Consider the following 9,909-nt stretch of genomic DNA (forward strand, 5'->3'; position numbering starts at 1 on the left):
GGGCGGGGCGGGCCGTGGCCTGTAAGGGCCAGGGCGGGGCTTGGGGCGGCCCAGCCGCTGCCTCCCCTTCGCCCCAGCGCGCTGGTGCTGGCGGTGGCTGCCCAGGAACCCGGCGCGCACGGGTCCCGCTCCAGCCCCAGTCAAAGCCGAAGCTGCAGCCGGCTCCGGGCCGGGGCCATGGGAGCCCCCCGCCGCCCGCGTCATGAGGACGGAGGCGGAGGCAGCGGGGCCGCCGCTCGAACCCGGTCAGTGCTCCTCGAGGGCTCAGCTCTCACTCCGGGGAACAGGGGGGACCCCGCCCTAACGCGGGGCAGGGTCCGGCCGCGCGACCTTGGGCCGACGGCCGCTGCGGCCCGGGCTGTAGAGCTTTGAGCGAAACCTGGCCAGGTGTGCACTCCGCCTTGGCCACCCCACCGCCAGCCCCGGTTTGTTGGGGTTTCCTGATACTCCCTGGGCTGGGACCCCAGGCAGCTCTGATTGCGGTCATGGTGGGAGGGTCCCCGTTGAGAGTCAGGAGCGGCACCTTCCCCAGAAGCGAAAAGTCCTCCTGGGGCTTGGAAGATCCTCTCCCCTCGGGTAGTTAAGGCCTAGAAGGGCTGGGAACTGGCTGGGAGTACAGAGCAATGGGGGAGGGCCTTCCCCTGGCCTTCCAGACTCAGCGTCTTGTCTTGCTACAGTTCTTCACTCTCTAGTTCCTCTAACCCAGGTGGCCTGAGTTCCTTTGGAGCGGAAACACAGACTGACCCGTTCAGTGCGGCGGGCCTCAATTTGCTTTTCTAAGTGGGGTGGGGGAAAGCAGTGATTCCTGCTCTGCTTAAGGCACAGGGTTGATGAGAAAGAGAAAGGGCTGGTAAACTCTAAAGTGAAGTGCCAACACACTGGAGAGGTCAGGAGCACAGGAGACCCCAACCCTAAGGCATTAGTGGGACACTGTGATTGCAGCAAGGAGTAGGGCCCGGGGCTACCCTGGGATTTGCCTGCCTACTCCTCCAATTACCTAACTCTGTGATCTTGGATCAGACACTTGCCTTTCCTGAGCCTCTGTGGAGTAGTGACTCACGTTTACAAGGAGCTTTCTGTGGGCAGGCACTGTGCTAAGTTGTTTACATGCAGAGCCTCGTTAATGCTTATAATGACAAAGTCGGTTACCAATGTTATTTGCAGTTTTGCAGATGAGCAGACTGAGGCCGAGAGGGGTTAAGTATTCAGGGCCAGTGAGCTGTCTTCCTTCCTTGGCAACAGCTGCCAACTGAAGCCAGGCCAGCACCTTCCAGGCAGACCCTAGCTCTCAGGTGGGACAGTCCCTTGGCTCCAGGCATCAACATCTGGCAGCAGCTTTGGGCTTGGAAGGCCTCGCCTACTCTTATCACCCCCCACAGGAGTTCCCTGTGTCCCTCTTGGCTGACCTGCTTGTGCCCAGGATTCGGGATGGCCATGTGGGGACGTTTAGCCACATTGGGGGTGGGGTAAGGATAAAAGAGTTAGAGATCAAGGCAAGAAGAGGAGGGGCAGCAGAGTTCCCGAGGGCCCTAGAGAGCCGCCGACCTCTGCGACGTTTACAGCTTGGGCATAGGGGAGGCACAGGAAGAGTTAAAGCCTGGCCAAAGATGGCCCAGCTAGCCAGTGTCAGAGCCCAGGCCACAGAGCAAGGAGGGAGCTGTGAACAGAGGGGCACAGTCTGGAAGCCTGGGGGAAAGGGGAGTATTGTGGTGATACGTAGGCCTGGGTATCTTGAGGGATAAGGTCTTTTTGAAAAAAACGCCTTCCATTCGCGATTCAAGCATGTCTGTGTGCCTGCTGTGGTCTGAGGGTTGGGAGGAGGCAAATGTTGTCTGCCTGCCACTGAGGAATTCCCAGTCTGTCCAGTGGGGAAGTTACATACCATCTCCAATCCTCCATATAGAGGGCCTCAGGGAGGGAGAGAGACCAGAGCATTTGGATGGGAGACCACCTTTCGGACTAAGGGATATGCAAGAGCAAAGGCTGGGGAGTAAACAGCCCATGTAGAGAAAAACAAAAAGGCAGTTTAAAGCCACAGTGAGGGGTTCTTGAAGAGGTAGGCACACACCACAAGGGGACAGCACACTGCATAGGCTTCTCCCTCCACTCAGCCTGTTGGGGGATTACTTAAGGATGTGAACACCTGGAGGGCAGGGCTTGGTCTCAGTTACCTATAACGTCCCCAGAGCCTGGCACACAGTGGTGCTTAATAAGTTCGTTTTTTTTTCCAGCAAAGGTTTGAGTTACTACTAAGCATTAAGCACTGGGAATAACAGTGAACAAGAGTAGCACATTCTCTGCCCTTAGGAAGCTTACAGCCTAGTGGGGAGACAGGATAGCTTTATTTTATTTTTCTTGTTTTTGTACTTTTGCTAAGTACTGTGAAGGAAACAGGGAAATACTGTGAAGAAGAGCCCCTTCTCCCAAAGGTACAGTCAGAAAACGCCTCTTATGGGAGGAGACTTTGAGCTGGGACCTGAATGACAAAAAGGGGAAGACTTGAGTACTGAGGGTAAGAGAGTTCCAGAGCTGCACATATAAAGGTCCTGGGGTGAGGGCCAAGGTGAAGCGAGTGGGCGGGCCCTACAGGCCTTAGTAAGAGATAAGAACGTTATTCTAAGAGCAGTGGGAGACTGGAAGGGATCCTTCCAGCTGCTGTGTACAGAAACAGGAGAGGAGCTGGGGGTAGAAATTGGGGCAGAGGACAGGCAGAAGTCAGGCAGGATGGAGCCCTGGGGGCTGAATCCATGGCAGTGGGTGGAGGGGAATATTAGAAGGCCTCTAGTCATGGCCTGGGTTCTTTTTAGAGCCTCCTGGGGTCGGGGAAGGAGGGAGCAAACGCTGAGCCTGCCTGGTCTCAGTGTGCCAGGCCCCAGCTGGATGGAGGTCAGGGCTCACAGTAGCGCCTGTGAAGGGCTTCGCACACATTCTTGCCCCAAGTGCCCACAGCACCCTGCGGGCTGGTGTCTGTGAGAAAGGAGCACGTACCGAGAGGCCTGCACTCACCCGTGCCATCCTGCCTTCCAAGGGCCCCGCAGGTGAGGCATAGGAGGAGAGAGGACAGTACAGTGCAGCAAAGGAGCAGTCACGGGTCCCTGCCTCCTGGGAATGCGTGACAGCCCAGCAGGGCACAGATGAGCTCGATGCGAGGGTCTCCTCCTGTGAGCCAAAGCATGAACTCTGGCCCGGCAGAGCACAGATTAGGGAAGGGGCGCGGCCAGCCTGGGATCAGGGAAGGCTCCAAAAGTGCTGGCATCTGAGCCAGGCCTTGAGAGCCGGGGAGTGTTTAGACATGGAGAGTAGGAGCTTGGGACCCACTCCAGGCAAGAGGCTGCCTAGACAAGACCAGCAGGTTGAAAGGCCAGGACAGACTCCAGGATTCATGGGTGGCCCTCCTGGTTGGTGCACGCGGAGGAGGCCAGGGCAGCTCTGCACAGACCAGTCATGGGTTCAGGAGAGTCCCCGGGAGACCCCTGAGGCAGGGAAACCACATGGGCTGAAATGGCGTCCTAAGTGAACAGAGTGCTCACAGCCAGAGAGAAATCCTTCCAGTTCTTTAGACTCTAAGCTCTGTCCAAATTCACAGGATCCCAGGGCAGGAGGGTCCTGCAGGCCGTGTGCCAGCTTGCCTGCCGCAGCCCTGCCTGGCGCTCCCTGGCTCTCCTCTCTAAGGCATACACCCCCACTTCCCCTATCCTGGCCCCTTGTTTTTCTCCTACGCTGCTTGTTTTTGCTGTCCACGAGGGCAGGGACCTGTCTATGTCACTCACAACCGTCTCTGGTTCACATGCCAGGCACTTACTAGGCTCTTGGGAATTATTTGTTGATTGAACAACTGAATCAGACCAAAGTCCCTACTTTAGAGATGGCCAGACTCTGTCCAGCATGAGGGAGTCAGTGGCCTAGCCCACAGCCGGCCAGTGGCAGAGCCAGGGCTGGAATGCCAGAATGCCTAGATCGGGCCCTTTCTGCTCCGCCCAGGGTAGCGTTCCACATGCAGACACGTGACAGTCCCCTCCTTGTAGCCCTGGGGGCTGTGGAGTCAGGGGCCTCAGGAATTCAGACATGAATATCTGCTGAGTGCCTTCCGGCTACCGCCCTGTCCCTGCCTCCTCAGAGCGCCCATCACAGAGAGGGCTCTGGAGAGGGGCCTGTGGGGCTGGGAATGCACGGAGTGGGGGGCCAGGCACAACAGGGGCCGTCATGGAGAAGTGACGTCCGTGGACAGGAGTTAGCTGGTGAGGATGCGGGGAGGCGAGGAAGCAGAGGGTGCCGGAGCAGCAGCCATGAAGGCCTTGTCCTGGGAGGTATGGGAGCCAGCCCACTGGAGGGTTTTGTGTAGGGCTGGCCTGCTCTGACTGGCATTTCGGGGAGATCACTGCCGTGGTGAGGAGAATGGATTGGGGGCCCTTTTGTAAGGCTGTGCACTGGTCCCTGAATGGCCCCTGCAGGATCTGGGCAGCAGCTGATTATGGTGGGAGTGGCAGTGGTGGGCCCTACACCAGGGTCTGTGACCTCCGTGTGTTTCCCTGCAGGGGACTTTGTGCAGCTGCCCGTGCCCATTATCCAGCAGCTCTACCACTGGGACTGTGGCCTGGCCTGCTCCAGGATGGTGCTGCGGTGAGTGGACAGGCCTTAGCCCTCCCAGTCCACAGCACCTGCTCTTGCGGGGGGGCACACAGGGAGAGACCTGGGTGGGATTCATCATCCATGTGGCCCTCCTCTGTTGGGGCTCGTGGGAGGCCCAGCTTCCATCCAGGCTCCATCCCACCTGCAAAAGCAAGCAATGGTGAACCAGGCCTTCCAAGTCTGCGTCCTGAGAAAGCCAGGGCTCTGGAATGGCCAGGAAGTCCCAGGTGCCCGGGCCTGGCCCACAGAGTGACCCCATGATTGAGATGTGGTGTCCTCCCCACTCCTGGCCTTGGACTCTTGGGAGACTGAGTCACTAGGGAGCTGACCGCTGAGCTGAGGCTGCGTGAATATCACAAGAACCTTGACCACTGGGGCATGGAGGGACCATAGCCATCTCCTTGTCACAGAGTTTTCAGGCAGCAGCCTAGAACACCAGGGCAGCCTCTCCCTTACCCATTTTACCTCCTGGAATTCCAGGCAAGATAGGGTTCAAGAAAAGGATTCTGTGCCTAAAACTTAGAAAACCACTGATGTGGTCCAAGCACTTAGATGGTCCTAGAGATGAAGCTGGCAAGGCCAGAGAGGATGGCAAGACTTGACCAAACTCACAGCCAGCAAGAGAGGTCAGACGCAGAATCCATGGCCTGGACTCCGTGGCCGGCGCAGTGCCCCCAGCAGCATCGGGTTGTGCCTGGCAGGGTCTGGGCAGGACGTAGGAGTTCATGACAAAGGACAGAGCCTTACGGGGGCGCAGGAACTCAGACCGTGGCTGGCAGGCCCTTGGGTAGAGCGTGACCCGGGCCAGCTTCCCTGACCTCAGCAGCCCATCTGCCCACAGCTACCTGGGCCAGCTGGACGACAGTGAGTTCGAAAGTGCCCTGCAAGAGCTGCGACTGACTAGGAGCATCTGGACCATCGACCTGGCCTACCTGATGCGCCACTTTGGCGTGAGGCATCGCTTCTGCACCCAGACCCTGGGCGTGGACAAGGGCTACAAGAACCAGGTGAGCGCCGGCCACTGGCCTTCACCAGATGTGGTGATCAGAAGAGGGTGTGGTCCAGACCTCGACACCCAGGTGAGCACGTGGTGTGCAGAGAACGGGAAGCCAAGGCAGACGCGCTAAGGGCAGGACTTATGAGCTGTTGGACCAGATCAGCTTGGGTCCAGCTGCTCAGAGGACCCCAGTGCCGAGCCGGGTCCCTCCTGACACCCCCACCACAGACACCCACCGCCTGCCTTTGACAGCACCTGACGATGCACAGAGGAGCATCCGGGTGACCTTCCTGTGTCCTTCCCTGTGTCCCACCATGAGCCGGGCCAGGCCTCAGAGCACACACTGTCCTCCTCTGCCATCACTCACCAATTTTCTTCCTTCTCATGGGGACAGCTGGCTGCAAGTTGGGTCATTGGTGTTCTGGAAGAAAAAACAATATACTGTCTTTTGTTTCTTTTATTTTTCTTTTTAAAAAGAATGCCAGGGCTTCCCTGGTGGCGCAGTGGTTGAGAGTCCGCCTGCCGATGCACGGGACGCGGGTTCGTGCCCTGGTCCAGGAAGATCCCACATGCCGCCGAGCGGCTGGGCCCGTGAGCTGTGGCTGCTGAGCCTGCGTGTCCAGAGCCTGTGCTCCGCAACGGGAGTGGCCACAACAGTGAGAGGCCCGCGTACCGCAAAAAAATAAATAAATAAAAAATAAAAATAAAAAGAATGCCAGCATAGCCTTGCCCATACCCCAGTGCATTTTCCCACCCTACACAACTGGAGCTGGTCTCACCTGCCTCCCGCAGGGTGGATCACAGCCCACGGTCCAAACTTCGGCAGAGCAGAGTCGCTACCGGCCTCGCTGGCAAGAGGGTTGTCGCATGGTGGCCAGTGCCCATCGACCTAACTCTCCTTTGAACCTTCGAGGGCAGGGGAAGAAGTCTCACAGGTCTGGTTTGGTCAGCATGGCCGCGAGGCAGAGGAAAGGGCCTAAGAGCAGGGTATTTTCTGCCTCTCCCACAGGGGCTCTGGCCCCCTTAAGACCCCTGCACCAAACAGAGATTGTTCCTTGCTAACATATACTGGCTGAGCCTAGTGGTGGCTAGATATCCAGGGGCCTCAGCTGGCCTGTTTGCTCATTTACTCCAGACACCTGCCCATCAGGGTACACAAACCCAGGGGCGACTAACCTTCCTCAGGGTGCCAGCCTGAGCCTGCTGCCCACCCATCTCCTGAGCATCCTCCTCATTCTCTGTGTGGTCCTGCACTCCCGGACAGACATAGCCTTCCACCGAGGCATGCTGCCTGTGCTGTCCCGCTGCAGGCTGGGCTCCTCTGCTAACTCCAGAAGGTGCTGTTTACTTCATCCAAGTGGGGTGAGGGCAGTGGCCTCTCCAACTGCCCTTCTCTCTTCAGTCCTTCTACAGGAAGCACTTCGACACAGAGGAGACCCGGGTGAACCAGCTGTTTGCACAAGCGAAGGCCTGCAAGGTGCTGGTGGAGAAGTGGTGAGTCCACCGCACCCCTGCCCTTCCTTGTGCACCTGCTCACCCACAGACTTGCAGGTTGGGGGGAGGCCTCAGGAAAGGCTGGGGAGACAGGCAGAACTGGGGTTTCCTACCCAGCTGGCCCTGGGCACTGACTGACTTGCCCCCCCTCCCCAGGCCTTAGTTTTTCCATCCATAAAATAGGGACAAGTGGAGCTACGTGACCTGCTATACACAAAACTCTGGCCTTGGGTAGATCCTGAGTGGGGGATGGAGGGACAGGTGAGCAAGACAGACTCCAGCCAGCCCTCGGGCTGCTCACAGAATGGTGGCATGGGACAGAACACAGGGACCCTAATAAAGGGGTGACGGCCTGGGAAGCATGCTGGCACGGTGACGGAGGGTGACAGGGACAGCCCAGGGTGACACTGTCTAAGGAGGCCTGGCTGCCAGATCTCCCCACGAGCTTGACCTTATGTGGATCCCCCTTCTCAATCTACACGTGGGGGCAGGACTCAGGAGACCCCACGAGTGACTTGGCCAGATGCGAACCATTTCTTTCCCTGGGTTCCCTGTAGGTAATGCACCCAGGCCTGCTGGCTCAGACCTGGGCTGGGCCCCCCAGACCTCCCTTGGGTCTCCTATTCCCCCCAGATTTCTGTTTTCATTGTAACATAACCTAGGCACACAAAAGCCCACTGGGAAACGGGGAAAATGTCTCCACACATCCTTGGGCCCCGTGAACACATGTTGGAGGGAGAGGCAGCCGATGTGTGCTTAGTGGCACTTGACAGGTGCTGCCTTGTTGAGTGGAGAGCTGGGGCTGTCCCCGTCCCCCAGGTGAGGAAACTGATGGGAAAAACTGTGAGCCACGACAGCCACCCCAACTCAGCTGTGCTGTGACTCGAACCTGGGACCTGAACCCTCAGGGTCCCATGGAGTCTGCCCTTTTCCTTCCAGCCCAGCACCTGCTTTTCCCGGTAGCTGAAATCCCGCTCTGGTACATACCGTTGGCAACTCAGCCAGCTGTTTCATTTCAAAGACCAAATGGAAAAGTGGCATGTTTCCCTGGGCCAAGGCAACAGACCAGACGGTCCTGTGACTCAGCGTGGCTGGAGTTGGGCCAGGCCATGAGGTGCTAATGTGTGCTCCTGAGGATCTTGTAGGGATGGAGGGCCCAGAGTGGGTGAGCGTCCCCCCGTGAAGATGGTGGGGCCCCAGGCGTAGAGGACCCTTGCAGCCCTTCTCCCCTCTGGGTCTTACTTGGACTTGCTTCCTTCTGGGGGCATTGGAGGGGGGCTGTGCCTAAGAGTCTGGAGCAGCTGGCTGAACTGAGGGTTCCCCTCAACATGTTGCTGACCAGTCCTTCCTGGGCAGCCCCTTCTGCCACGAGGAGCCTTAGAGAAAAAGAAAAATTACCCTTTCAGAGAAGCACTTGGTTTTGAAACTGGTGAAGGCGTGCTTGGCTCAGATTTTGGGAAGCAAATTAAACCAACAGTTTACATTAATCACGCATCATTTAGGGTAAAAGACCAAGGTGGGGGGTGCTTGTACAAAAGAATTCACTAACCAGGTCAAGAGGTGGGGTGCTGCTCCAGTGGCCCTTGATGGGGGTCTGTCTGGAGCTGAACTGTCACCCTGTGAAGGGCCTGATGGGTCCAGCTTGTCCTGGGCACACTCAGAGCCCTCCAACCCTGGTCCCATGCTTGGCCCCCATCTGAGCCTGGGCCACCGTAACAAAGCAGGACATTCCCACCTGCAAGGAGCTCAGGGCAGACACGAGCCATGTCCCCAAGCTTTGTGACACAGGACAGGACGGGTCCAAGTGGGGGTCCACTCGAGAGACGGGGAATGGAGCCCGGCAGCGCCAGCTGACCCTCCTCCTGCCCACAGCACAGTGAGCGTGCAGGACATCCAGGCCCACCTGGCACAGGGCCACGTGGCCATCGTGCTGGTGAACTCAGGCGTGCTGCACTGCGACCTCTGCTCCAGCCCCGTCAAGTACTGCTGCTTTGCCCCCAGTGGCCACCGCTGCTTTTGCCGCACCCCAGACTACCAGGGCCATTTCATAGTGCTGCGCGGCTACAACCGGGCCGCTGGCTGCATCTTCTACAACAACCCGGCCTATGCTGACCGTAAGTGTGGCAGGCGCGAATCGTGGGCGGGACGGCCCTTGGCCCCCAGGTCTCCCGTTCAGCCTGGTGTGGCCAAGACCTACCTCAGTGCCTTCTCCCCAGAGCCCCTCCTCCCCCTGGACTCCCTCATCCTTGCCACCCCTCTGGCCATGCAGGAAACCAGCCACAGCTTGGGGCTGTGCCAGCCTCCATACCCCCATCATCACAGGCCAGCCTCTCTCCCTCCCACTGCGCCAGCCCCCTGCCACCTCCCGGGGCCCACCCCGCTGTCTTAGCTGCACAGGCCGCAGTTTCCATCTCCCCCAGGCCAGCCCTCCGAGGACAGCCAGCACACTTGCCAGAAAGGAAAGTCTGCCCAGCCCCGGCCCCAGCCCTGGCTCCAGAACCCCCCAGGGCTCCCATGGCCCTGGGGATGGGGAAGGACCATCCTGACTCACAACAGACTTGTCCCGTGCGACCTCGCGCGTGTTTCTTCCCCTCTCTGGGCCTCACTTTCTCCATCTGCTGAACTGGGGAAAGGTCAGAGAACAAGCTCACAAAGGCTACAATAGGCAAGGAGGGCTTCCTGAGCAGTGAGGGGCAGCCAGGCATGTGGGATGTGGCTTCCCTGGGCACTAGTCAGGCAGGTGCTCGCCTCACCCGCTGACCCTGCTCTGCCCCTCATGCCCCAGCAGG

The 9,909-nt window shown here is 58.7% G+C and overlaps 1 protein-coding gene across 5 annotated transcripts in view; it reads left to right on the plus strand.

Annotated features, from left to right (window-relative positions):
• Positions 1-37: 37 nt before the first annotated feature.
• Positions 38-9,909, plus strand: part of GUCD1 (guanylyl cyclase domain containing 1) — a 10,328-nt gene continuing 456 nt past the window's right edge. The window contains exons 1-5 of one of the 5 annotated variants that reach the window (XM_007451036.1): positions 38-245; positions 4,536-4,620; positions 5,471-5,636; positions 7,029-7,120; positions 8,993-9,234. In XM_007451036.1, coding sequence (XP_007451098.1) covers positions 203-245; positions 4,536-4,620; positions 5,471-5,636; positions 7,029-7,120; positions 8,993-9,234 — 628 coding nt within the window. In that variant the 5' untranslated portion in view covers positions 38-202. The remainder of the gene's footprint in view (positions 246-4,535; positions 4,621-5,470; positions 5,637-7,028; positions 7,121-8,992; positions 9,235-9,909) is intronic. The other 4 variants (XM_007451037.1, XM_007451033.1, XM_007451035.1 and 1 more) reach the window with 4 other exon arrangements.

Source organism: Lipotes vexillifer, unplaced genomic scaffold (genome assembly GCF_000442215.2).
Source record: "Lipotes vexillifer unplaced genomic scaffold, Lipotes_vexillifer_v1.1 scaffold1783, whole genome shotgun sequence".
In the NCBI taxonomy this organism is placed as follows: domain Eukaryota; kingdom Metazoa; phylum Chordata; class Mammalia; order Artiodactyla; family Lipotidae; genus Lipotes; species Lipotes vexillifer.